The 27889-nt window shown below is 64.1% G+C and overlaps 1 protein-coding gene across 1 annotated transcript in view; it reads left to right on the plus strand.

The window, feature by feature from the left end:
* Positions 1-24128, plus strand: part of LMX1A (LIM homeobox transcription factor 1 alpha) — an 80153-nt gene extending 56025 nt beyond the window's left edge. Inside the window, exons 3-8 of the mRNA XM_036235263.1 lie at positions 838-1070; positions 17708-17880; positions 20535-20612; positions 21455-21524; positions 22080-22250; positions 23961-24128. Of these exons, the coding sequence (XP_036091156.1) occupies positions 838-1070; positions 17708-17880; positions 20535-20612; positions 21455-21524; positions 22080-22250; positions 23961-24121 (886 nt within the window). The 3' untranslated portion in view covers positions 24122-24128. The remainder of the gene's footprint in view (positions 1-837; positions 1071-17707; positions 17881-20534; positions 20613-21454; positions 21525-22079; positions 22251-23960) is intronic.
* Positions 24129-27889: the final 3761 nt, after the last annotated feature.

Below are 27889 nucleotides of genomic sequence, written 5' to 3' on the forward strand. Positions count from 1 at the left end.
CGAGGGGAGAGAAGCCACGAGCGTGCGGCCGCCCGCAGGACCCCGCTCTTCCTGTGCCTGCCCCCCGCGGGAGCGTGGGGGGGTCTGTCCCCCTCGCTGCGCTGCGCCCCCTCCCGCACGCCCTCCGACCTTTCCGTGCTCGTCCGCCCCTCTGGTACACGGCGACAAACACAGAGAGGCTTCTCCCCCCTGGTGCTGCTGCCGTAAGATAGAAGGCATCTCTCCGCCTTGGGAACGGAGACCCGGATGCCGCGGCGAGGGGGGGCAGACGTGTTTTTAGGGTGCGTCACCTCTGCGCTTGCGCCGAATGCGCTGCCGAGCGCAATGACGTGCTCGGGAGGCAACTCGAAAAAGGAAGAGACAGATCTGCAGTAGATGCGAGTCCTTCACACACCGCCCAGGCTGTTCCCGACCTGGGCAGATGACAGTCCCGGTGGCCGGGACCTACTGTGCGCCAGCTCCCCCTAGCACGCGCGGTCGACCCACTGTGCGCCAGCTCCCCCTCGCACGCGCGGTCCACCCACTGTGCGCCAGCTCCCCCTCGCACGGGCGGTCCACCCACTGTGCGCTAGCTCCCCCTCGCACACGTGGTCGACCCACTGTGCGCCAGCTCCCTCTCGCACGCGTGGTCGACCTACTGTGCGCCAGCTCCCCCTCGCACGCGTGGTCTCACCCCGCTCGGGGAAGAGATCACCTGGATTTGAAGACGGCTCTGTCCCAAGCCTCCTCGCCCCGGTTCTTGGCGTCGTGTTGCTGTTTGTGGGGGCGGGGGGTGCCCGGGCCCTGGCCGGCCAGCCGTCTCTCACGGACCCTCCTCCCCTCTGTCCCCGCCGCCAGGCTGTTCGCTGTCAAGTGCGGGGGCTGCTTCGAGGCCGTCGCGCCCAACGAGTTTGTGATGCGCGCGCAGAAGGCCGTGTACCACCTGGGCTGCTTCTGCTGCTGCGTGTGCGAGCGGCAGCTGCAGAAGGGGGACGAGTTCGTGCTGAAGGACGGGCAGCTGCTGTGCCGAGGGGACTACGAGAAGGAGCGCGAGCTGCTCAGCCTGGTGAGCCCGGCGGCCTCGGACTCAGGTGAGCGCGCGGTGGGCGGGGCGCGCGGTGGGCGGGGTGCGGGGCGGGCGGGGCAGGGGTGGCGGAGGGGGTGGCAGTCTGCAACGCCTTCTCCCCGGAGGCCGGCCCCACGGAGGGCGGCTCTGCTCCTCACGGGGTCCCCGTGTGCGCTGGGAACTGCCTCTCGCTCGTCAGGCGCTGCCGTGACGCGCTGCGTGACGCGTGGCCACGTTCTCTGGCGGACCACCAGAGACGCTGTGCACATGATCACAGTCCCCGGCGCCGGCAGTGACTCCGCTTGGGGGGGGGAAGGTCTTCCGGTCGCCTGGGCTCTGCTGCTCTCAGCTGAGCTCGGCTCAGGGCGGTGGCCGAGTCCATGTCTGCTCTGTGTGGGTGATTCTGGGGCCCAAGTGCACGTCTGCTCCATGTGGGTCATTCCGGGGTCCAGCCTCGAGGGGCAGCATCTTCTCCTGGTGGCGGCTAAGGCACAAGGAGATGGCCCCAACCCCACGAGCACACGTCAAACCTCCGCCCACTGCCCGTCTGCGAAGGCAGCTTACCTAAGCTCCGAGCCAGTGTCCGGGGCGTGGATGCACCTGCGTGCGCCACGGGCCCTGCCGGGGTGTAGACATGTGACCCTGTCGGAGGGAGGGACAAAGGGGACCCATCTCTGGCTGCTTGGGCCCCATTCCCTCATCCGGACCGAGCTCCAGGGCCCCCCGCGGCCCACCCAGGCCCCGCAGGCCTCTCGCGGTCCTCCCGCAGAAAGCTGCAGGACCTCAGACTCCCCCAGGGCTCGGGTGTGGCGGGGACGGAATGCCAGCGTGACCCGAGGAAGACACGCCCCTTCGGTTGCTTAGCAAAGCGCAGCATGGTGGCAGGAGAGGCCGTGACCGGGGACGAAGCCCTGAGTTCAGCTGAGCCTTCCGGGGAGGACGTCCCCCTGGCAGGGGCGCCCGCAGGGAGCGAGCGGTGTGAGGGTCTGTCCCAGGGCTCACGCGGTCCCTGCTCCCGTTTCCGTCCCGAGCGCCCCACCTGTCGCGGGCGTGGGACACGCGTTTGTGGAGCGAATGGCCGAACGGGCTGTTGCCTGTGGCGCTTTGATCGATGACTCGGACGCAGACGCAGGAGGCAGGTTCATTCCATCTGCAAATGACACGGACCTGGCCGGGGACCCTGGGGTGGTGGTGGCTCAAGGTCCCAGGAGAGGTCGCCAAGGTGAGGGAACGGCATAGTCGGCAGGATGTGACCGTTGCCCGCCTGGAACAGGAGCGTCCCTAACACGCGATTAGCGTTCCATTGTTGTTATTTTGTTGCCCTGATCAGAGCACATTTGGGATATTGGCCTAATTGTGAACGATGCCTTTTCGGGGGTCGCTGGCAAACTAGGGAGAGTCTCGAGGGGAATGCCGAGCTCATTAAATAACAAATAGCTAAAGAAACTCAGCATATGTAGCTTTATACACGTAAGGCTGGAGGAGCCACGAGAGTCCCACCCGGAGGGCAAACCCGTGCACGGGCTGACGGGGCGGACTGTGGTTCAGTATAAACAGAACCGCGTCCCACGCGGGGACAGCCGGCCGCCTGTGGCTTGTCATTCATGTCGGAGTGCCGTTCCAGTGCCCGTGACCTCCAGGGCGGGTTTCACGGTGCCAACCTTCTGACACACACAGGAGCAGGGGCCACGTGCCCGGCTCCGCCGGCTCGCGAAGGCCAGGCTCCCGGCACTCGGCACTTGGCGTTGGCTCCTGTGTGCATAACTTAACTTTGTCCTGTTCACCGCAGCTGCTGGGGGCCGTAGCCCAGAGCCACCAGCCTGCAGCGTGGCCGTCTTCCCTCTGGAGCGGGTGCGACGTCCCCTCACACGCGCCGGAGCGGCGGGTCCTTCTTCCACCCCCGCTCTCCTGCGGGTGTTGCCGCTTGCAAGATCCAGATGGCCCTCTTGTCACACACCTGTGACACGCTCTCTCTCCTCCTCGGAGCCAGGTTCATTGCTGCTGGGGCGTAGACCCTGGTCTTTATTTCCTTTAAAATCTTGGCACTGATTTTATTATTATTATTATTCATTACGGAAGTATTTCTTTCAGCCCATCGTGGAACTCTTCCTGTTCTCCCATAAATTAGAATAGCGAGGCAGCGAGCGGTGACCTTACCCGTGCTGGAAAATGCCTGGCCGAACTGTGGGATTTTCTTGTCAGATCGTAGTCATGAATTTTAACATGCACGATAGGAAAGGAGGAGTCAGCAGGGGATGTGGTGGGAGGGTCTCGTTCTCGTGTCCTAGTGCAAAGGGCTTGGGATCTGATGTTTGCCGGCCTTGCGTTTGGGTCCTGCCCCACACTCGCGGGCCGTGCGACCTTGGGGAAGTTACTTCCCGTCTCCAGTACCGTGCTTCCTGATCCGTGAAAACTGGGTTAAAATTCTCCCTGCGTGGTTTGCCGTGAGAAAGCGGAGAGGCCGTGTATCGAGGGCCGGAAGCTCGGCGGCCGCCCGGTGAGCGCACGTGCCGCGCCCGGCACGCTTCTGAGCAGCGCACGCTCAAGAGCTTAAGACCCGAAGACCCGCCGTTCCCGACACGCCTCCGCTCTGTCCCGACTCCTCCGCGTTAGATGCTTCTGGACAGCTGACCGCAGGGCGTCGCGGGGCGGTGGAGGGACAGGCCTGCCATTTTGGGTGGCCGGAGCGCAGGAGCTGGAGATGGGCCGGTTCGCGCCTGCGTGCCTCGGAGGTGGTCCCCGGCCCCCCGACGCAGCTGGCGTGGCGCCCCGAGGGCTGGCGGGGGAGGCCTGGCGGAGGCGGATGGGAGCTTCTGCTGGACGGGGCGGACGTGTCGGGTTTGGCCGCCCTTCCCCCGCAGACTGGGAAACCGAGGCTCACGGTGGTTTTGGTTCCCATTTCAGTCCTGCGAGTGCCCCAGCGCCTTCTCCTTCCTGAGCACGGTCTCCCCGGGGTGGGTCTCTCCGTGCCTCTAGGTCTGTGGGTGGCGCGTCCCCCCCGAATGAATCGTTGGTGGAGGGGATCCCACTCCTCTCCTGCAGGCCTGGCCTCGGAGCGCAGGAGGGACGCTGAGCCCGACAGTCCCCGCGAGCGGGCGCACCGCACCCCTGGAGAGGCCGTCGGCAGGCGCCCTGTCGGGCCGCGATGTCTTCGTGTCCTTCCAGACGGCCCCTGAGCAGCCTTTAATTCCACAGACGTTCCTCGCAGGGCCCTGTGCAGTCAGGCTCTGCGCCGGACGCTGGGCTTCGCTGCAGGCAGAGGAGGACAGAAGAGTCAGCGAACACCGAGCATCACGTGCGAGAAAAACCCGCGGGGGCCGGCCCCCTGACATCGGGGGGCAGTGGGGCCCGCTCGGTGACAGGAAGGGGCGGGAGCTGGGGAGGGGACGCGGCCTGCAGACCCTTCTCCTTATCCTTTCCTTTGAGAAGCAAAGGGGCAGGCTGTTAAAACAGAACGAAACACGAACACCTCGAACAGGTGTTAAATGCTCGGATAAATGTTATCGCTGTTGAGAAATCTAGTCGAATCGTATTTTACGTTTTCCTTTCAAGCAGCGGTGTCGGAGGACCTGCCTCTACAGCAGCGTATTCTAGGGACTGTCAACTGCAGCTCGGTAACCAACACATTTTTTTTTTTATCACGACGTAATAACACACGCGTGCGCATGTGCACGTTTAAGGTAAAAGTGACGGGACGTAGATCGACGCAGCGCTCGCCCGAGGTGCTGACTTTTTCTGGTCTGCTCACTCTTTAATTCTAGTCTTCGCCCGTTCTGTGAATTTCATAACCCACTGACAGATGTTGCCTCGAAGTTTGAAAACCGCAGCTGCAAAGGACGATTACTTACAAACGTAGCCTCGGGTTCTGGAATCAGTGCACATTCTTCACATTTCAGGCCAGTAAATCGATTTCAGCTCTCCACATGCGCCTGGCTGCGTGGGCCGCCGAGAACGAGACCAAAGCCGCGGAGGTTATCGTTTGGCCCCGGACCCTGGCGCGGCGCCCCACACAGAGCGAACACGCGGTCGTCACTGCTGCTGATCTCAGAAGGCGACGCGGGGATCGTGCATTCTTAGGCCGTGACTCGCACAGACGTCCTGGTGGACGTTCCCTGATTGATGACTCCGGCGTCCCTGGGTGGAAGGCGAGAGGCAGAGATAAGCGGCCGAGCCTTTCAGGTCGTTTCCAAAACCAACTCGTGTCTCCCGTTAGCGTCATGGCCGTGAACCAGACAGCCGGGGCGGCGGGCTGCCCCCCTGCTGAGGCCGGGCGCCTCTCGTGTGTCCTGAACCTCCGTGTTCTCGTGTGTGTGTTTTGTCTTCCTACGATGGATGGATAAATAAGGACACAGGATACTGGAGCGAGGGCTAAGCCAGAGTAAGAAGTTAATTCTACCAATTACAGACTCAGGACACTTGATACTCAGTCTTTGCTGTAACCGGGAGTCGGGGAGAATTTGTCTTCTGCGCCTGGGAAGTTGCAGGCAGTGTGCAAATTCAGACACAGCGTGTCTCTTTTCGACGGACTGTGCTCACACTCAACACTTTCGATTAAAAACCATCATTCAAAATTAGCGCGGTGGCTTCCAAGTTTCCTCCATCTGTAACTTGGAGCTGTGTGCCTTCGTTTCTCTTGCACGATCTCTGCAAGAGAAAAGAATCGGTCGCATGGACAGTCGGCCACACGATTTGTGCGCGATGAGAATGGCGTGGACAGTTACGGAACCCTCGCTCTGCGCAGAGCGGCGCCGTCAGCACCCGCCGCGAATTCGCTCGCTGCCCTCCGCACCAAGCCGACGAGCGGGGCGGGCTCCTGGTCGTTGCCAGTCTACAGGTCAGGAGGAGGCGCTCGGACAGATCGGCAGTGTGTCGAAGGTCCTACGGCCAGCCATTCAGAGAGGCCGCAGGGCCTACGCCACGAAGCCCTACGTGGCGTCGCCGGGCGGGTGGGACCGCCCACGCGTGTTACGGAAGACCTCGCAGTGTGATCTCCCGCGTCACGGGCCGCCCTCCATGCTCTCGCCATGCGGTAGGATGCGGTACTCAGAGACCCCCGATGAAGACTGTTTCACAGATAATTGAAGCAATAAAAACAAGGCGACGTGAGCCGTGTGTATCTCCTTGCGAATCGGTCGCTGGCACGCCTTCCCTGATGCCGCCACGCTTCTCACGGCAGCTCCCGGGAGGACGCGGGCGGCTCCGGGCGGCACCCGTGTGAACGCGGGAACGCTCCGAGAGCAAGCGTGAGGCGCCGCGATTGGTTTCGGGGTTGCTCGTTCGTTGGTTCGTTTGTTTTCTTACAGTCACCTAACGAGCTTCTGTTCTGCCCCCGCGATTTATGGGACGGGAGCGGGAAAAGCAGGTCGACCTTCTTGTCCGGACGAGAGGCGCCAGCCATGCTCATTAGTTAACTGAACGCAGTGCAGCAGCGAGGACGTGCGGCCGTGTCGGAACTCCCTCCGACAGGCCGCCCCGTGATGCCCCGCCCCGCCGCTCACCTGTCACCGACCCCGCTCGGGAGAAACGCACTTCGACTTGCATGTCCAGGAGCAGTGACGACGTCCGTGCCTCTGTCTGTCCGTCTTTACATTGGGTCCTCTCTGGGTACAGCGGCAGCGTGACTGGTGAATGTTAGGAGTGAGGTGTCTGGCCAGGCAGAGCCGACCGTGACTTTGACCTTTCACTCCCTGAGCACGATGACCAGAGACCCTCGTTGCTCTACTGTGGAGCGGTAAAGGCCGGAGGGGGGTGGGGAGGGCGCTGCCCGTCCAGCCACGCCCGCCGGCGCCTAGCTTTCCAACCAAGAGGCTTCGGGACGGGTCCGAGCCGCGTTAGCACGCCGAGGAAGAGGGAGAATCACCTGCCACGTTGCCCTGTGCCCTGGTGGCAGTGACCGAGAAGACCCCAGCGTCCAGTGGACCGAGGATTTGGGGGCAAACAGCGTATGGCTTCCTCCGGGTGTTTGGATTCCCGGTGCCGTGAACATGTGTGGAAAAGTGCGTCGTTTAAGGGCTGTTGGATTCTCAGCGGGCCACATCCGGGTTTACGCGCCAGGAGCCAGAGGCTCGCTGTTTTCTCTGGGTGACGCTGGGTGGGATTGGGTTGTGGCGCGTGTGTGCCCTCGGCGGGGTCGGTGGGCCACACTGGCATTCGAGGTGGGTGTTCGAGGCCCGCCTTCTGAGGAGTCCGTGAGGGCGACAAAGCAGTGGGCACTGACTCCGCATCCTTTCCATGCACAGAAATTTGCTGAGCGCCTGTGTCGGCCGAGGACCGGGTTCGGACGTGGTGGGGACACGCGGGAGTGTGTGAGGTTTGACTCGTGAGCAGGCGTGTTGCGTGCTGACTGTGCTCGGGCCCACTGGGGTGAGAACTGCGCCGTCACCCAGCCCATGTTTTTATTGGAGGGGGACGGTCGATAACAAAATAGATAAATGGGATTATACGCCCGCATGAGGGTTACCCTTCAGAGTGGTCACCCTTTAAACTTGCGTGCGTATTTAAGGAAGTGCTTCGGACTCCTGCGGAACAGGCCTTGGGAGTTCGAGGGGTCTGGGGGATGTCCAGTGGGCAGCTGGGCCTGATGAGCACTGCTCCGGAGCAGGCAAGGCTCGGGGGACCCGAGGGCCCTCGTCAGCTGCTCCCCGTTGCAGAGTGTCGGAGCTGAAGCAAGGAGATTCCGGAATCGGAGCAGAAGGCCGCCTTGTTCTCAGAGTGAGCAGGGTGGTGAGATTTAGTGACCAAAAGTCCAGTTAAATTTGAATTTCCAATAGGTAATGACTCATGCAATGTAAATATTATTGTTTACTGGAAATGCACATTTAGCCGTGTGTTTTGTGTTTTATCTGTCAGGTACGGTGAGAGTCTGATGGTGGATGAGAGTCGACAGGGATCAACAGCAGTGACTGGTCCAAGAGTCTGCAAGGGTGTATAGATAGTGATTGATTGATTGATGAGAGATTAGAGAAAACGTCATTTTGTCCCCAAATACCTGAGTTCCCATTCCCCTTTTGTACTGGCCGGGCCCCAGCCAAGCACATGGGGGCCCCTCTCTCTGGTAGAGGCAGGCGGGGTGGGACCGGCACCTCACCTCAGCACCTCACCTCAGCAACTTCCTCCTGCCTGTGGCTCACAGTCACACCCCAGGGAGGCCCTGAGGGGTCTCCAGCCCCTCTCAGGGCCGAGCCAGTGGACCAACCTGTGCCATCAAGTCCCGCCAAAGCCTCCTGGGCCAGGCCAATCACCCACGGTGCTGGAGTCCAGGTTCCCAAGGTAGTGGGTGCCAAGGGCGAGGAGCAGTGGGTGTGGGGCGCAGGATGCGGTGGGCGCGGGGTGCGTGATGTGGGTGCGCACAGTGGGCACGGGGCGCGCGGGGTGGCAGGCGGTGGGCGCTGCGTGCGCGCACAGTGATGGGCGGCGGGCGCCGCATTCGCGCAGTGTTGGGCGGCGGGCGGCGGGTGCGCGCACAGGGGTGGGCGGCGGGCGGCGGGCGCCAGGTGCGCGCGCACAGTGATGGGCGGCGGGCGCCACGCGCGCGCACAGGGATGGGTGGTGGGCACCGGGTTTGCGCGCACAGGGATGGGTGGTGGGCGCCGGGTTTGCGCGCACAGGGGTGGGCGGCGGGCGCTGCGCGCGCGCACAGTGATGGGCGGCGGGCGGCGGGTGCGCTCACACAGGGGTGGGCGGTGGTCGCCGCGTGCGCGCACAGTGATGGGCGGCGGGTGCGCTCGCACAGGGGTGGGCGGTGGTCGCCGCGTGCGCGCACAGTGATGGGCAGTGGGCGCCGCGCGCGCGCACAGTAATGGGCGGCGGGCACCGGGTTTGCGCGCACAGGGGCGGGCGGCGGGCGTGCGCGCAAAGTGATGGGCGGTGGGCGCCGGGTTTGCGCGCACGGGGGTGGGCGGCGGGCCCCGGGCGCGCGCGCATCGCCCAGCACATTGTGCCCGCTCTTCAAAGGCCTTTCGAAATAGAAGCGGGCGAGCGCAGAAACAAACACGGAAGGCAGTTTTATGAGAAAACGCAGATAAAGAGCCGGGCGACGGGGCCATATGTTCCCGTAATCTCCAAAGCCGCCCCTTCAATTAGAAGCTCCCCTGAGTTCTAATGCCCTGTCTTGAATAAACAAGCCGCTCTGAAAGAAGAACTCGGTTTCCAATTAAAAGTGTACTAACATTTCTCCTTCCCTTAATTCCCGCGGACGGATGGAGCGGAGCCCGCGCGGGCGGAGGGCCCAGGTCGCCGCGGGGTCGTCCTGTCCCTGCCGTCCCCGCTCCCAGGTGACGTCAGGCAGCGGGATTAGGGCCCACCCCGTGTCCCCAGCGCCAGCGCGAAGTTAATTAAAGTAATGCCACATAAATCCGCCTGCTGGCTTGTGTGGGGGCCGCGCCTTGGGGCCGGGCTTGGAGAGGGGCCCCTCAGCAGCAGGTGCTGGGATCTGGGTGTGCGTGTGCGTGTGTGTGTGTGTGTGCGCGCGCGTGTGTGTGCGCGCGCGCTGAGATTACCTTTCTCTTCGCCTCTACCTCTGCACATGCGCTCAGACGCAGACGCCCCGTCAGACGTGCCCCCCTCCTGGTTCCCGGAGCCCCTGAGTCCCTGTGGGCTCCCTCCCCACTCACGGTGCACACCCAGCTGCTAAGGGCAGCGAGCAGTCTCCCATGGGCTCACTCCCCTTCCCCCCTCACCGTGAAAATCCCAGGGGAGTAAATAAATGGCCAGATGAGAGGTAATTGAGGCAGCAGGAAGGCGGCCTCACACCTCCCCGCATTCCTCAGGGGCTCTGTGGCCGCTGGATCCAGCACTGCAGCCCCCCCCCCACCCCTACCCCCCGCACCCCCGCACAGGGCCCTCTGAACCCCCGGTTTCTGTGGATTTTCCCTCTCCAGCAGGACTGCTTGGTTTCAGAAGGGAGAGTGAGCCATAGATTAACTTTCTGGCCTACTCTCCACACCACGAAAAAATCAAAGAATTGAAGCCATTATCTGAAAAATTCCAGAAACATCAACAAGCAGAAAATCCTCTAGAGATCATTCAAATGCAAATGGTTTGCTGCTTTCATGAATGGCCGGCTGGCGATCGCTTTAGTTTGCAATGTGGCCTCCCGAGGTGCCGAGCAGAGAATCTGGCCTGCTAAGTGCACGTCTGTGTGTTTGTCCCTTACCCGCCTATTGACAGTTGCTAAATTAGACAGGGCCCGTTCAGCAAACATTTCCAGGGCCTCCGCATCCCTCGGACTCTGCGAGACACTAGTGACCGATTACAGGACAGAGGGTGACAACCGCTGTGTTGCCGGCACCCAGGGGCCTTAGCAGCTAAGAAACTCCTGTGAGGAGATGATTACGGAGAAACGGAACACGCAGGCCCATTACGGTGGAGGCGCAGAGCGCTGGTCCGGGAGCCGGGCTCAGCCAGGCCCCCGGGGTCCGTTGGGGCGGGGCATTTGGAAACCGCTTCCCAGTGGGTGTGATGGTCCAGGCAGGTAGGTCGCCCTGGGGCAGAACCCCCCGCGGCGGCAGGGGCAAGGCCGACGGGGTGTGAAGGGTCTCATGCATCTCTCTTGGGTGGGAGCCGGTGCCGATGCTGATGCGAAGGCGGATTGGAGTTCGTACACACAGCTGTGGTGACTTGCAGTCTGGCTTTCAGCAGAGAAGCATGCAGGACGATCGGAGTTGGGGGGACGCCGTAGGCAGGGGAGCCGGGCAGGGGGCTGCTGCGGTGTCCCGGGGAGAGGTGAAGGCGTCCCCCTAGAGAGAGGTTTCGGGGGATTCATCCCTTCGCACATTCCATCAGTACTTAGCGAGTCCCAGGCACCGTGCTAAGTACCGAGGATGCAAGGTGAGCCAGACCGGGCAAGGTGTGCAGCACCTGCCATCCGGAGCATGAGAGTGAAAGCCAAGGACCTCACTCTGAGGTCTCTGAATGGTAAGAACGGAGCCGTCACGGGCAGAGATGGGAAGTTCCCAGTGGAAAAGAGGTCCGGTGGGCCCCGCTGAGTCTGGAGGTCTTGGTGGAGGTGGACGTCTGGCGGGCGTGGGTTTGAGAATCACGGCGACGCTGAGGGTGTGCCGCCCGGCGGTGGGCGCCTCACCGGCATCTCCACGGGTGCATGGCCGCGGGGGGGTGGGGGGGCAGGACAGGAGCAGCACCGTCGGGTGGGGCGGTGGCACCTCCTGGGAACCGGGTAGGAATGCGGAGCGGACACCGCGGGGCGGGGGCAGGCCGCGGAATGCGGGGACGCGGGTGGTGTCCTCGTGACGCGTGAGCCACGCGTGAGCCGTGAGCACCTGCACCGGCTGCCGGCCGCAGAAACGGGTCTAAGTCCGACCCCAGGACGGCTGTGGGTGGGTCCGATCCCCCCGGGCACGTGTGGACGCAGCCTCGAATGGGCGTTAGCTGTACATCCCCCCAAATGCCGGGCACCCACGGGCCTCTCTGCAGCCTCACTGCACACCCTCACCCGAGGCCCCGGCTGCTGCAGCCCGGGCAAACCCCCAGCTGTCCTGCGCCGCGGGCCGGGGGGCAGCCCAGGGGAGGCCCCCACCCCGTTCATTCCCTTCGACTGGGCGCCCGGCTGGTGGGGCAGCAGGCGGAGGTTCCCCTTCCCCTGGCCTGAGGGACCCGTCGCACATACGGGGGGGCGGGGCTCAGTGTCGGGCCCTCCAGCCTCCCGCGGCACCATCCACACAGGGCAAGGGGATGTCTGAGGACGAGGGAGGTCACGGAAGTGGCCAGAGCCCTGCCTCTGCGCTCGGCCGGGCGGGCCGTCCCCAGGCCCTAGGCCCGGGGTTTTCTGGAATGACCCGTTCAAGGCAACTCTGTTTCACATCCTAACACGCTTGTACCACCTGCGTTTTAACATGTCCAAAATCAGGACGAGGACGTGGTTCCACTGTGTAGCGGTCAACATGTCCGCTTTCATGCAGAAGGTCCTGGGTTCACGCCCCAGTGGAGCCACGGTCCATGGTCCATGGCCACGCCACCCTGAACGAGCCTGACGTCTGATCTCAGAAGCTAAGCAGGGGAGGGCCTGGTTAGTGCTTGGATGGGAGACCACCTAGGAAAACCAGGTGCTGTAGGTGTAAATAGTAATAATTAAAAAAAATATATGTCAGGATGTGACTCACCATTGCCATGACGAGAACAGGTCTCATTAAAGTTTAATTGGTTGTGTGTTCTTTTTCTTTTCTTGGTGGTTCATAAATAATCAGATGTTCCACAATGAAAGGCATTAATTTCCTGGACGGAGTGTGGAGATTGTTTCAATTTTAATTCTTCCTCGAGGCGTTGCGGCCTGTGGCAGAAGCTGTCTTTTGAGTCGTTCGGTCTGTGTGTGACCCTGCAGGACAGACGCCGGACATGAGTGGGGGACAAGCTCTGTGAGCAGAAGTGACCAGCTGCCCGGTGTCTCCGTCCAGTCCCCGGCACAGGTCCCCTTTGAAGTCCCTTCTGGCCTCTGGTCTCCGCCTGGGGCCTTTGGGATCTGGCCATGGTGCTGACTGCTCGCAGACTCTGAATACTTTTAACACCCATTTCCAGCGAATTCTGCCCCCGAAGTCTCCATCCCGGGGCGGATAATTGCCACGGTGCATTACAGAGCTGCCACCCCGACAGAAGTTCCGTGACCCGCCGGTGTCCGTGGACTGTGACCCGGCTGCGAGGGGCGGCCGGCCTGGCAGGGCCGAAGGCCTCCTCCCTGCAGCTCTCCGGGAGGCTGTGCGTCCCAGGGCCTTGGGGGCTGGCCGGCACCGATGGCACCTCGGAGTCACCCCACAACGTCTCCCTTTCCAGTTTTCTTCAGTCACTGCCCTTCCTGGCTCTGTCCCCGATTATCGTAACCTTGGGTCACTCTTGTGACCGCCTCTCCTGACCCTCCTCGTTGACATGTGACTGGGCGGGTCCTGACGGGCTCGCTATCAACGCGGGAGAGAAATCCCGACTGCAGTTTAGGGGGAGCGAGTGCCGTCCACGCCGAGCCCCGAGGGAGGAGGTAGCTCGCAGTTCCTCGGTCATTCCCGTAGCCGCCAGGAGTTGGTGGCGCTGGCGAATGAACCTGTGGCAGTAGAAGGCAGGGCTCGCTGGCGTGCGGGTGGAGCCGGCAGTGAGTGGGCCTCCTGGCTTCGTTCTGTGTTAGCTGGACACAGCTGATTATTAATCTCCTGAGCGTCTGGTCGCACGGCATTGTGTTGTGGAGCTTGCGAAGATGACTTGGAGCGGGTCTCTGTTTTCCAGAGGCTTCTCCCTAGTTATACAGAAGATACACAAAATTATGATGATGACAATAAGGATTCATTAAGTTCTTACCACAAGCTTAGGGTCATAAATACTGTACATGGAAAACCGTCTCACTTATTTATCGTAATTATCCTATGACGTAGGGGCTTTTTAACCTAATTTCACAGCAGGAGAATCGAGACTTACCGTGGGGGCAGCTTGGCCGGGGCCACGAGCTACTGGACGATGGAGGAGAATGTTCAAGTCCCAGGTGCTGCCTTCCCGCCTGCAGAAGGCCGTCGCGACAGCATTTTTACATCGATCCGGTGCAGTATTTAAAAAAAACCCGCCACACTCAGAGCTTTTCATCTTGTTTTCAGCTAACGCCGTGGAGAGTAAGACAGGGTGCAGGTCCGCGTTCTCATCCGAGCATGCTCGAGAAACTGCGTGCCCGCTCGGGGGCTGGCCGGGTTGAAACGGCGCGGGTTCTGGATTCCACGCAGTGCGTCTCTCCACGCTCGATCCGAGGGTGGTGATGTGGGTGCAGAGGGGTCTGGCACCTGGTCATCAGCATTTTGACTTTCCGGCACATCGATGCACAGGGACATGACGAACCTACGCATAGGGACACTCGGTGTTCGCACGGCGCTTATCGGTTCGAGTGGCCTGTGAGCATTTTCATCAAAAAGGAGAGGAGAGAAGTGATGGAGAAACTCGGAGAGGAAAAGACGCAGAGCGTGTGTGCGTGTGTGCATATGTGCGCTCATGTGCACGTGTGTGTACGTGTGTGCATGTGCGTGTGTGCGTGTGTATGCGCGTGTGCACGTATACGTGTATGTGCGCATGCATGTGCGTGTGTACGTGCGTGCATATGTGCGCACATGCGAACGTGAACATGTACGTGTATGTGTGCATGTGTGCACTGTGCATGTGCACGTGCATGGATACACACATGTGTGCATGCATGTGCGTGTGTGCGTGTGTGTGCACGTGCATGGATATGCGTATGTGTGCATACATGCGAGTGTGTACATGTGTGCGTGTGTGTGCATGTGCATGTGCGCGTGCATGGATATGCGTATGTGTGCATGCATGTGCGTGTGTGCGTGCATGGATACATGTATGTGTGCATGCATGTGCGTGTGTGCGTGCGTGTGTGTGCGTGCGTGCGTGTGCGTGCGTGCGTGTGTGTGTGCATGCATGTGCGTGTGTGCGTGTGTGCGTGTGTGTGCGTGCGTGTGTGCGTGTGTGCGTGCGTGTGTGTTAGCATACAGCCTATGAACTGTGCAAAGGCCCCAGACTGACGCAAAGCCGCAGTGATTCCTCCCTCAGCGCCAACCCCGCCGTGTTGCCCGCCGACCCCCTGAGCACCGGCCGGCAGCGGAGAGAGGGGAGGCGTCCGGGCCGCGGCCGGCCGCCAGCTCTCCCGGACCGGGGCCGGCTCCCCCGGGGCCTGGATGACGGAGCCGGCGTGCCCTGGCCCTGACCCTGCCGGGCACCGGGGCCCCATCCGCAGTGGACGTCACCGAACAAAGGTGTCTTTCTTGGGACGCCACCTGGGCCTGACTCAGGGGTGCACCTTGGCCTCTGCTCTGCTCGGGAGAAGCTTCGTGCCCTGGGGTTGGACAGCTTCCCTGAGTGGGGACGGTGGCGGTGGGGTGCACGTGGGGACAAGGGGGGAGCAGGGGGGCGGGGATTTAAAATGGGCCCGGTCCCTTTGGGACTGCGAGGTGGCCTTTCCGGCAAGAGCTCCGAGTGGACGACCCGCCTCCTGGCGAGACCCCCCCCGCGAGCCTTCTGTCCTCACTCTTTAATAATGGCGCCGCCGCCCGCGGCCAGGCCGCTCCCGGCCTTCCGCGAGCACCGGTGTCCTTGCATGTTCACGAGGCAGCCACGCGGGCGGGGCGGGGGGGGCACAAAGCCGGGGCGTCCCCGTGCGTGCCCTTCGGGCAGAAATCACCCCTCCCCGGGACCTCCCTTCACTCCTCCGTAAGAAAAGGCTAGCGGCCGTCTCCGGCCTCGTGGTGGTGATGGAGGCCGTGCGATTCTGAAACGCTGTGCTGTCACGTCGTAGGCGGGCGTGGGGCCTGGTAGGTCGCCTCGTGGATGAGGAAACGGCTTCTGCGCCGTTGGCAGGAAACAGGAAGTGCCCCCTGCTGGTAACTTCTGCTCACCTTTCGTGCCACCCCCTCCCCCGGGTCCTCCGAGCAGGGCTAGCGTCCTGGGGCCCGGCTCCCCGTGAGAGCACAGGCAGGCTCGCCCCTGGCTCCGGATCCCAGGCGGCCCTCGGCTGTGCCTGTCACGTGCGCCCACGGCACACGCTTCTTGGGCAAATGACTAGATGGACAATTTCCAGTGACGCCTTTCACGGGGCCTGGTGTGGGTCTGAGTCGAGACCTCCTGAGGAGCTGTGTGTAAGGCAGTTGCAAAACAGTCGCGGGGGACTTGGCCCTTCTAGAGAAATCCGCTTGCTGCGCGTTGGGTTTTAAGCCGCCTGGCCGGGGAGCGGCCCGAGGCCGTGCCGGGGAGGGCGGAATGCCCGCCCCGCGTGTGGGGCGGGGGCCCACGTCGGTCCTCCGGATCCTGTCTTCGTCGATCCCTCTCTCCCTGCCCCCCACCCGCCTCCCCCGCCACGAGCCCCCCATCCTTCCTCCACTCCCCTGCCTGAAGGACGTTTATGGGGCTCATCAGCGGGACATGTCCGAGGCCCGTTCCTGCCTCTCCCCGCCCGGGCCCTCGCCTCCCACCGCGCTCAGATCTCTGCCCCGTTTATGGGCTGCTGGGATGGTTCCAACAACCCGGAATGGATCCGCGTGGCCCAGGGTCGTGCCGCCCACGTCAGGGCCATAAACCATGGCGGGTCTTTCATCTGTGGCTGTTGATGTCGTGAGAGCGTGGAGGGCCGGCCGGGGGAGCGGCGGCCCCGAACCGTTCCAGATTCTTTGTCAGGAAAGGGGAGAGAAAGGCCCGGGATGCACGTTCAGACCCCGCGCCAAGCGAGTGCGCTGTTCTCTGGGCGGCTGTGCTGGTGACGTCACCTCTGGACCTGCCCGCGAGGGGTCTCTGGTGCTGCTCTCGGGTCCAAGCGGCCTCGGGGGGGTGTGCGGGGGGGGGGCGGCATCGGAGCTGGAGCCCGTCCTGCTCTCATCCTCGCTGCGGAGTCGGCTTACGTGACGAGGGCGCTGGCACTCGGGAGGGCCCCCGGGCGCTGGCACTCGGGAGGGGCGCCCCCCCCTTCCTGTGTCTCTGCCTCTCGAAGGTGCTTCATCTTCTGCTCCCTGGTCTCCTGCTGGCTCAGGGGCGGCTCTCCTGGCTCTTAGAACTTTCCTTTCTCGTGGGCAAATCGATAAGCGTGTGTTTTAGGCTCTGCATGTTTGCATGGGGAAGCAGGGATCAGAGCCGGGCAGGCCCCCCCGCCCCATAACAGAGAAGGTGGGGGCCTTGGTGACACCCCAGGCAGCCTGGAAACGCCGCAGGGGAGCTGGAGGGCAGCGCCAGGCCCATGATATTTACAGCGTGGCAGATGGGTGCCGATGGCCTCCCGTCCCCCCGCGGCTGGGTCATGGTGTCTGTCTGCACTTAAGGGCTGGGAGGCGCTGCGCCTTCACGATCTCTCTCACTCAGACCTGCCGGGCTCCTGAAGTCCCACGCTGGTGGTTGGCTGGGGGCATTTTCTGTGAAGCCTGTCGGTGGCTGTGGGAGAGAACAGCCAGACCGTGGTAACTGCCGACTCGTCGGTGACGGCGAGCAGTGCTCCTGCCCCCAGAGCCGGGGCCCGGAAGAAGAGACGAGCACGTCAGGGGGGCTCTAGAGCGGGGGTCGGTGCAGGTCACACCCGGCCCACTGCCCCGGGCGACGTGACTTCACTGCGCGCAGCCGCGCCCATGCACGCCGCCAGCGCCGCCTGAGCCATGTGCCGGCAAAGCGGCAGCTGCCACGGCCCGAGCCCTGCAAAGAGCGAGGCGCTTCCTCCCGCTGCCCGCCGAGCCGAGAGCGCGGCGCGCCTCCCGAAGGGCACAGTAGGGGCGGGAGGGGGCACGGCTAAGGCCTGGCAATCAGTGCTTATCGGGCCTTTATTTCGTGCTCGGCCTCATTCTGAGAGCCTGACCGTCGGCTCGTTCGACATGACCCCTCCGGCAGCTCTGCCCACCTGGGCTCTCGAATATTCCGATTCTGCAGCTTAGGAAGTTGAGTCATACAGCCCTCAGTGGCCTGTCCAAGGCCACGCGGCCAGGAAGTGCGGAGCTAGGATGCTTCCTGGGGGAGAGGCCCCTGCCGCGGGGGGAATTCTGGTTCCCAGCAGGTCTGGAAGTCTCTCCTGAGCCCGTTCCAGAGGCGTTTGAATCAGGGGTGCACCGGGTTGTCGCCCCCAAGCGACACCGAGCACCTCGTTAGGGAACGGCATGGCTCCAGGCCGCGGCTCCGAGGCACTCAACACCCTGTTTCTGCTTCTTTCAGGCAAAAGTGATGATGAAGAAAGTCTCTGCAAGTCTGCCCACGGGGCGGGGAAAGGAGCCGCTGAGGACGGCAAGGACCATAAGCGGCCCAAGCGGCCCAGGACCATCCTGACCACCCAGCAGAGGAGAGCGTTCAAGGCCTCGTTCGAGGTGTCGTCCAAGCCGTGCCGGAAGGTGCGGGGGGAGGGGGCGGCCGCCTGGTGCACCCTGACCCCGCAGGGCGTTGCTGGGCCCCGGGCTCGGGCGGTGGGGAAGGCATTGTACCGCCTGCATGGGTGGCCCTGTCCCCGGGATGTCCTGGGATCCCCGTGGCCGTGGCAGAAGCTGGCTGTGCTCTCGCGTGCTCAGGCCCAGGCCAGTGGCCGGCCGCTCACGGCTCTCACCGCGCGGGGGGCCGGGGCATGGTGACGGTGCCACCAGGGTGTGGCCCGCGGTGCTGTGATGAAGAACGATACCGCCGTGGCTCATGGCGCGCAGCCCTCCTTTGGTTTCGCTCGTTTCTCTTCGGGTGATTTGGGGTTTGTCCGTGGGCCGGTTCCTTCATTTTTGCTGTTGACCAGGATTCTGCCCTCCACATGGTCCACAGTCCGTCTGTCCAGCCACCCACCGATGAGCGTTTGGGTTACTTCCAGTTTGGGGTTGTTACGGATCAGGTCGCTATGAACTTCACGGCTTTAGTGAGGTGGGGGTTCATCTCTCTCTCGTGTCGCAGCCCAGGGTGAGCCACTCTGTCCATCATGTAGCCCAAGGGGCTGCTTTGCTTGTCGCCATTTCCCCAGCCACTGTGGTGGAGGAGGAGGAAGTGGAGGCCACCGCTGCCTTTTTCGGGGCAGGCCCAAGGCTCCTCTGCATTGCTTCCACCCACACGTTGGCGGTGATATAATCCCCCGCTGCACCTCCTGCAAGGGGCTGGACGCGAGTCCTGAGGATTCAGCAGGAGGAAGGAGAGGGCGGGTATTGGGGACAGGCAGCAGTCTCTGTTTATTAAGCATCTGCCGTTTATCAACTGCTTATCATCTGCTGGTTGCCATCATTATGCGATAAAAGTTACAGAACCTTTTCATTGAAACTCGTGGAGGGAACACATCGAACGGTTTTTGGCATGCTTCTCTCCGCGCCTTCGTGTGTATAAGTCAGCTTCTGCTGCAGCAGCAAACAATCCTGGCCGGTCTCAGCAAGCACTGGGTTCCTGCTCTTGGGTGCTGCTGTGGCTGCAGCCCAGCCGGGCTCAGGTTCGGGCCTGCCTCGCCGGTCTGCCATCAAGCAGGCCAACAGAACAGTGGCCACTGGGCTCACTGTTCCTGTGAACGTGGCCGAGGGCAAGAGGCCACGTGACTCCACACAGGCCCCCGGAGGCCACGTGCACCACATGCACTCACTGTCTACGGCCAAAGCAAGCCGCGCGGCCCGTCCGACGCGAGCTGTCTGAGTGTCTGGGGCAGCGGGGGAGGAGCGCCGACAACAGTCGACCTTGGAAAGGGTGGCCCCCGCGACCCCGGTCTCTGGCCTTGCTCCGGGCCGGGTGCCGGAGGAAGCGGAACAGCCCCGGAGAAGGCTGTGCAGGATGCGCGATGCTCCCTCGTTTGCTCGTGCTGAACTCTCGGCCTCTGGGTGGCCTGTGCCCAGTGCTTGTCCCCGCCACCTCCAGGCCACTGGCGGGGAGCAGATGGTGCACACGTAACTGCAGCTCTGGGGAGAAAGCTCTGAGAACCAGAACAGAGGGGTGGCCAGGGGCCACGGGCACGCGGGGAGGGGAGGGCAAGGTGACTTCTGTCCAGGGATCAGGCAAGGCTTTGTGCGGCAGGTGGCTCTTGAGCTGGCCCTCCAGGGGCGGATAGGGTTTCAGCAGGTGGAGCCGGGCCCCTGGGCGCACGGCTATTTCAGCTGGCTTGGCAGAAGGAGGTGCTGTGCAAACTTGGTCTAATCACCCCACTTCGAAGCGCCAGCCCGACTGGCTGGTGAATGCGAGTGCTCCCCCAGGCCTCCTGTTGACCCCGATGACGTGCCCATTCACCCAGTTCCTTCCACCCCTCGCCTCCCCGGGATCTGCCTAGGGCGCAGGCATCTCGCTCTGCCCCCCTCGCTGTGGGCCTGCTCCGAGGGTGGGTGTTTAAACACGTCCTTTCGCTGGAGGGCTCCCTGCGCCTCCCTGCGCCTCCCTGCACATGCGCCTGCACCGGAGCGCCCCGCCCCCCTACTCGCCCCGCCCCTTCCCCGCCCTCTCACCTTGTCGCCCCGCCCCTCACCTCGTCGCCCCGCCCCGCGCCCCACCCCGCGCCCCCGCCCCGCGCCCCCGCCCCATCCCATCACAGTCCCGAAGGCGCCTGTCTCGCTCTCCGCGCAGAACTTGTGGGGTGACAGTGACGATACATGTTCATGAAGCCCCAGAGGCCCCTACAGCTCTGAGGGACAGAACCGCTCGGGTCAGTGAATTTGGACAGGAGAGGAGGGCGGGAGAGAGCCACTGTTTTGGCGCCGTGACATTCGCCCTCGGCTCTCCTCGAGGGGGCTGGTGCCCGCACACGGCGCTGGCTGAAGCTCGGGGGTGCTGCCGACCTCCGCGAACCCCCCGAAGGCCTGACTTGGCAAGCAGGGGACACCCGGGACCACATCTGCGCGGCTCCTCTGAACTGCGGGTGACTCCTCCTCCCGACCGCCGCCCCGCCCGGGGCACCCCGCGTGCTCAGGGTTTTGCTGGACACTGGACATGTCCCAGCATGTCTTACATAAGACGCGGCCCATGGGCCTCCCCGTGCCCTGGGCAGGGTGCGTCTGCCCCTGGCGGAGACGCCCACGTTCCCACGTTTCTAATGCTCTGTTTTTTCAAGGTGAGGGAGACGCTGGCTGCAGAGACGGGGCTGAGTGTCCGCGTGGTCCAGGTGTGGTTCCAGAACCAGCGAGCCAAGGTAGTCCGCTTCTCGCTCGCCGCCCGGTGCGGCCGGCCGCCTGGCCTCGCACTCGACTCTGCACTGAGCAGAGTCGTTCTCGCGGGTCGAAAATTGTCCGCGCCGCAACCACGTGGGATACAGGGGCCCGGCCACAGGGGAGGGTCGGCGAGGTGGCCTTAGTGTGCTCAGTGGCCACGACTGGCCCTGGCCAGCCATCTGCATGACGAAATGTCTTCCTGTGCCTTTTGGCAAAAGCAAGTTTTTTAATTCACATCGTTTAACCCAGATACTGAAATCGTATTAAAATTTCGAGGAGTTGCCTACGTGGCAGCACGTGGCTGTGTAAGAGGATGGCGTGGCCGCCTGGGGTGGGCGCCTGCCCGCCGTGCTGCCAGCCTGGGGCCGACACTGAGACACACACACACACTACAACACATACACTCACACGCACACACACAAATACCTCATGGGACCCGCGTGTTCCACGGGGCGCAGCTTGAGAAACACTGCATTACACCGTCTCTTCTGGGGAGTTTGGGCGCTGAAGGTGCTTTGGGGGACGAGCTGGTTCCCTGGAGGTCTGAGGCTCCCCGTGGGCACCCCCAGCCCGGGGGGCCAGCAGGCTCCACGTCCCCCCGCTCGTGCCGCATGCACAAGTGTCACAGCACAAGCGGCACTTTGTACCGGCCGAGGGGAGCCCCCTGCTCCTGCCGAGCCGAGGCAGGGGCGCCGCCCGGTCAGCGGCTGCGCGTGGCGCTCGGCGCTGCTCCTCAGGCGCGGCGACCCGGTGCCGTGCCTCGCACCGGACGCGGCCCCCGCTCAGGGCCCGGCGCTGACCCGTGGTGCTCTCCTCCCCCCAGATGAAGAAGCTGGCGCGGCGGCAGCAGCAGCAGCAGCAGGATCAGCAGAGCGGCCAGAGGCTGAGCTCGGGTAAGCCGCCCCCGCCGCCCCTGCCCCCGCCGGCCGCCCCTGCCCCCTGCCGCCCCCCACTCCCGCCCCCACGGCGCCCCGCGTCCTCACCGCCCCCCCCCCCACCGTGACCCTCCGTGAAGCCCCGCGTGCTCACTGCGCCCCACGTGGCCCTCTGTGATGCCGGTGGCCCGGCGGCCACTCCCGGTGTGGCCCCTCAGACACCACATAGGGCCGTCCTGGGGTGTGGCTTCTCAGGCTACATCGTGGAGGACATGACCATCTTGCCTTCCTGCTCGGTGGGGTCTCGCACTTTGGGGGAGCCAGCCGCCATGGTGTGAGGACGCTCCGTGTGACGCCCCCTGGCCGGGCTCTCCCACCCAGCACCTCCCACTGCGAGTCCAGGGCACCCTGTGCGACTCCCCTGTGCCCACGGAGCCATGCCAAAGGCCAGCGCCGGGCTGGGCCCCCAGGCTGGGGGTCATGCTGTTTGGGAGATGCCCCGCGCCCCTCGCAGCAGGGGCTGCCGGGCTGTGCGTGGAGAGTGAGTGACCCGCCCTCTCCTTTGTCCCGCAGCTCAGACCAACGGCGGCGGCAGCGCCGGGCTGGAGGGCATCATGAACCCCTACACGGCCCTGCCCACCCCGCAGCAGCTCCTGGCCATCGAGCAGAGTGTCTACAGCTCGGACCCGTTCCGGCAGGGCCTCACCCCGCCCCAGCTGCCGGGGGACCACATGCACCCTTACGGTGAGCGGGCGCGGGCCGGGCACCACGGGTCACCTCCGGGGAGTGGGCGCACATGCACCCTTACGGTCACCTCCCTGCCCCCGTCCGTTTGTGGGCGAGGGCGCGAGACCCGGGGAGTGAGGGGGCCTCGCTGTGCTCACGCCGAGTGGCCGCTGGCGTCTGGGGCTCGCCTCTGTTTTAACGGCACATTTCAAGGGTGTTTTCAGGTACCGCTGCCCGCACCCCGGTCCTCCAGGGTGACCCCCGACGGCCCTCAGGCCTGCCCCCCAGGGGACTGCCACGACCCGCTCGCTTGGGTTCCTCATTCCCCCACAAACACATCTGTGGTCCCTCAGGCTCCCCCGCCATGAAGCACCCCAGGGGCCCCCGAAATGTCGCGGGCTCACGCCGCCCAGGGCCCGCCCCCCAGGGCCCTGCGGCCGTGGAGGAAGGACCAGCAGGGCTCCTCCGTCAGTGACGCGACCGCTCACTCCCACTCAGCGCTGCCGTCCGTCACGGTCACGTGGGGGCCGCGCCCCGACCCTGGACCTGTCTGCTCTGCGCGCGTGCCCCAAGGCCGTCCCTCCCGCCAGGGCCGCCTGCGCTCCTGGGCCGTGCCAGCGTCCCGTGGGCGGGAGGCCCCAACTTAGCAAGCGGTGGCGGGGAGAAACCACAGGGAAGCGCAGAAAGCATGCGTGCTCACCGGACTGTCACGGACAGTCCCTCAGGGGATCCTTGGAGCCCCAGCTGGCTCGCGCCGTGACCAGGGCCCCACCCCACCCCGCCGCACCCAGCCGGGCTCGCGTAGCTGCTGCTGTGTGGAGGGCTGAGTCCCACCCCCGCGCGCCCAGCTTGCCGCCCCAGCTAATGCGGCCTGGGCACCCCGACGGCCGGGCAGCTCTGCACGGGAGGCCTGAAGGCGGCCCGGGGCCTCGTGCAGGGGACCCGTGTGTTTTTATGCACAGAGGTCAGTGGCCTCTGCATTCGCCTGCACGTGAGAACTGCCACAGTGACCCTGGTCGTGACAAGTCAGGTGATGTTCAGCCGGCCTTTAAAACATCGGTCTCAGAGACGTAGGCCTCGGCTCACGGATTTTGTGAGACGACTTCTTTTTTGGCTCCATTGAAAGCAAATTATTGTTCAGCTAAGCCCCGTCTTTTCCCGCGTTGCATCCGGCAAACGCTGGTGACCGCCCGGGCCCCTCGGAGGCCGCGGCCGCCTCGTCCTCTCCCACGCGGCCGCCCGCTGCTTCCTCCCGGGATGCGTGTGACGTCCGCGCCGTCATGCTCCTCGGCCGCGGGAAAACAGGGAAAGTGGCCTTTTTGCAAACTCTTAAATCTTCAGAGTCCCGCGATGGTCCTTTAGTACAATGAGTAACCGAAGCCGCAGGACAAGCCTGAGGAAGGGTCGTTTTCAGCTCTCGCACTTGCTTGGGGGTGAAGTGCTTGCGCCTGTGGCTCCCGGTCCTGCCCGGTCCCCAGCTGGGCCCCCGTTTGCCCGGAGGCACCTCTCTGGAGGCACCAACCCTTACCTTCTCTCCGTCCAAATCGGGGAGACCCCCGGCGCTCAGCGCACCTGAGCATGTCGTGACAGGCCACGAGCCTGTCACAGAGTGGAGCCCACACCGTGGGCTCCCCACAGACCCTCGCCCGCAGACCCCCCCAGGGAGCACGGGCCGGGCTGGGCCCCGCACCCCGCGCCTCACACCGGTGTGTCTCGTCTGCGTTTCAGGTGCCGAGCCCCTTTTCCACGACCTGGACAGTGACGACACCTCCCTCAGTAACCTGGGCGACGGCTTCCTGGCCACCTCGGAAGCCGGGCTGCTGCCGCCCGGGGTGGGCAACCCTATCGACCACCTGTACTCCATGCAGAATTCTTACTTCACCTCCTGAGCCCCCTCCCCACCCCAGAGCTGGAGGCCGGGCCCCCGTGGGGGGCCGGGGGGGCGGGAGCGGCGGGCTGGGCGGGGTGCTGTCGGGGTGCTGGCCCGGCACCCCGAGGACGTGACGCGTTGCATAGTTTAACGTTCCTAGTAAGAGTCCTTAGCATTAGGTCTGGAGACGTGTCTCGTTCGGGACAGGGACTTCTACTGTAGACATGCTCGTGCAGACTAGGTACCTGGAGACCCTAACAACTCCCCACTGCGCTGGGGACGCTCGCGGCGAGAGGCCCACGCGTCCCTCTGCGCGCGCACCGTGGGGCGCGTGGGGGCGCAGCCTCTCCGGCCACACCGTCCAAGCGTTCTCGCGACTGCGACAGACACCAGCTGTACAGCGAAAGTGACTTTATTTTCAGTGTGAGCTATATTTAAAGAAATGCTTGATGCACTTAAGTTATAAAATGAGATAATTTACTTTTATAAACTTATTTTTAGTTTGGAGAGACTTGCCGGCAGGGCAGAGTGGGCTGCCCGCGCCCCGCGGCTCCGCGCGCTGGCGTTAGCCCTGCCGTCGGGCTGTCGCCGAGGTCTGGGCAGCGACTCGTGTGGCTGGCCGTGTTCTCTCGTGGGTTTTTTTCTTTTTTTTTTTGCTCTCTTTGGGGTTGAATCACTGGGTTTGGGGGGCAGGGCCATCCCTGATTCGTTCTCAGAAAGCGTGAAGCGTAGACTCTCGGCTCTTTTCCCCCTGGCGCGTGGCGGTGGGTGGCGTCCGGAGCGTCCCCCCTGCCCTCGGGCGCCATCGTCTGCACGTGTGGGGTGAGGCTGACGGCACGCACCTACCTCACTGGGGGCCCCCCGGACACATGCGCAGGGCTGAGATCACACCCAAGGTCCCTTTAAACAGGGCAGTCCGAGGCGGGGCCGCCGAGCAGGAGATGCCCGTGCCCGGGCAGCCGGGGGACGCTGGGGTTCTTCGGGGGGCGGGGGCTGTGGCTGAGGGTCGGGGGCGGCCACAGCAGCGGTGGCAGACCACAGCCTGCAGGCCGGTGTTCGTGGCCTGCCGCTTGGGACGGTTTTCACCGTTTTAAGGGTCGCTTGGAAGGAAAGAGAAGATGCCAGGCTGCTCTCCCCCCGTCTGGCTCCCCGCAGAGGTGCCGCCCCGCCCCGGGGCGTCCCATGCGGCCTCCAGGCTCAGGGGTGGGTGCGGCTGGGCCCCAGGAGCCTCTGCCAAGCTCGCTTTGCCGGCCCTGAGCACAGGAGACCCAGCAGCCCAGTACGTGGGGACAGCAGCCCACCCCGTTCTCCACGCGGTGCTAGGATGGGCCGCCTCGGTGCTGGAAACCCCGAGAAACCAGAGCGAGGTGCTGGGGACGCCCCCGACAGGGGCCAGGGCCTCCTGGGGACACCGTCCGTCATCAGCCAGGACCCAGGGGCTCGTCGCCTTCACCCTCAGCCAGGCCCAAGGGCGCACAGCCCTCAGTTGCGTCTGCAAGTGTGACTTTGTGCCCTTATTTATAGTTTACGCAAACCGGCGAGAAGCCCCACCCGCCTGGCGAGTGAGGGGTCGGGGGAGGCCGCGGAAAGGCCCCGGCAATGGTGACGGACCGTGTGGCGAACCAGACAGAGGTCCTCCTTGTCACCCCTGGCGACCGAGATGAAATAAAACCTTACAAACGAGCTGCTGTTTGTTCCGGGGCAGGGGGCCAGGGGACACGGGCGTTTTGTCAGAGGGACGTGGCCCGGGCTCGTGGCCAAGCTTCACGTGGTGGGACGGAGCGGCTTCCGCACGATCAGGAGGGAGTGGGCTTCGCGGGGACCCCACGGCGGGAGGCCCAGCGTCCTCCCCACCGCCCCACTGCAGGCCCAGGCGTCGGCCGTGTCTGTGGTGGGGGCTGGGCGGTCAGCGGGGAGTCACTGGACGACCAGGGCGACGCCCAGCAGGTGGGGTGCCGATGGCCGGCAGGGGCTACCGGACAGAGCCCCGAGGTTCTCGTCCGTCCCGACTGGCCTGTGGGGGGGGGGCCGCCATGACCCTGTGAGGGAGGAGTCGGTGCCGACCCCAGACGCCCTCCGCCCCGCTCTGCCCTCCCGGGCGGGAAGGCGTGTGCTGCTCACGCCTGTGACTACCCAGCCCCCCCCCCCCCCATGGTGAGCGGTGACCTTGCCTCCTGCTCAGGGCCTGGGTGGAGAGAGGTGACTTACGGGGCTGGGCTGGCAGGAGGGGACATAGAGCAGCCAGTGCCGCCCACTGCAGACACCGCCCCCCTCTGTAATCGCTCGGCAGCAAAAGAAATTGTACTTTTGCTCACAGGGAGGACCTGGGAGGGGTTCGGGCAGAAGGGCGCCCCATCCCACACGTAAGGCTGTCCCCAGGGCCTGCTGGCCTCTGTCCCTCTCTCTTGCCCTGCGAGCGGGTGCTGCCAGGTCCACCCCCAGTGCCACCGCGTCCAGGGTACCTTCCTTAAAAGACAACGGCCATGGGCCCTTTTTTTCCTGGCCAGAATGCAGATGTGAGGGCTGGAGCTGGAGCAGCTGCCTTAGGTCCCGCGATGGGCTTGTGAGCGGAAGCCAGACTTGGCAAAACGACGTGGCACGAAGCGCCTGGGTTCCAGAGAGCCGAGTGGCCACTCCCACCCCGAACCTCTTACATCCTGACGTACACGTGCGAGGGAGAAATAAACCTCTTCTTTTTAAGTCACTGTCGTTTTGTGTTTCTTCGACTCCCGATCTCGTCTCATGTGAGCCGATGCAGAAAGCGAACCCAGTTAGGAGGAAATCTGAGCCCCTCCGCTCGCCCGAGGCTGCAGAGGGTCAGAGGGAGGGGTCTGGGAGCCCCGGGAGGCCAGACGGGGCAGGCGATGGCCCTGCGGCCTTGGAACACACACGACCTTGGGCCCCCGGCGGGGAGCGGGGGCCCCTCGTGCCTTACAGGACGGCGGTCGAGGTATGGTGGTGTCGTCGTCGTTGTCGTCGTTGTTGTTGTTGTTGTCGTTGTCGTTGTTGCTGTTTTGTTGCTGTTTTGTTGCTGTTTTCATCCGCCTCCCCTGAGACCCGCCTCCACCCCCCCCAGGTACTGGGGCGTCTGCGGCCGGCCGCCCAGCCTCCCGAAGGAGCGTGAGCAAGCGATTCTATATGGCACTTCTCGGCTTCGGCCACCAGCGCGGTGAGGAATCGTCGTCCATGTGCGCACGCGTATGCACACGCTATTCACACATGCGTGTGTGCACAGTGTGCACGCCCACGCGGAGCGGGTCCGGCCACGCTCAGCTGCCCCAGTTCCAGGTCCAAGCTGTGGTCTGGACGGTGCAGGTGGTGCCACGGCCGCCCCGACGCACGCCGCCAGCCACGGAGCCGGGGCTCTCACAGTGGGGGTGTTCTCACCGGGCTCCCCACGCCGCTCGCTGTCTGGCCCTTCCCTGTGCTCAGCGCTGCCCGCCCGCCACCTGGCTCACCACCCTGCCCTCCCGGGACTCGTGACTGCTGCTCGGTGCCGCCGCCACCCACCCTGCAGCCTGGCCCACCGATCCCAGGAGCCCGTCCCAGCCGCGGGCCCTGTGGGTCTGAAGCGTGTGTGCGCGGCCCGGCCGGGGAGGTGGGCTGGCCTCCCGCAGGGTCCCCCAGGGGCAAGTGGCTGGCCCCGTAGCTGTACCCCTGGCTGGCTCTGCTGTGTGGATGGCAAGACTGGAGCCACACGGTGACTCTTCCTGTCCCCGCGTCCCTAGGGGCCCAGGGGCCTGCCGCCGGCTGCTAGGCTCAGGCTGGATGACATTCTTCAACCTCC

Source organism: Rousettus aegyptiacus, unplaced genomic scaffold, assembly GCF_014176215.1.
Source record: "Rousettus aegyptiacus isolate mRouAeg1 unplaced genomic scaffold, mRouAeg1.p scaffold_m13_p_17, whole genome shotgun sequence".
Taxonomy (NCBI): domain Eukaryota; kingdom Metazoa; phylum Chordata; class Mammalia; order Chiroptera; family Pteropodidae; genus Rousettus; species Rousettus aegyptiacus.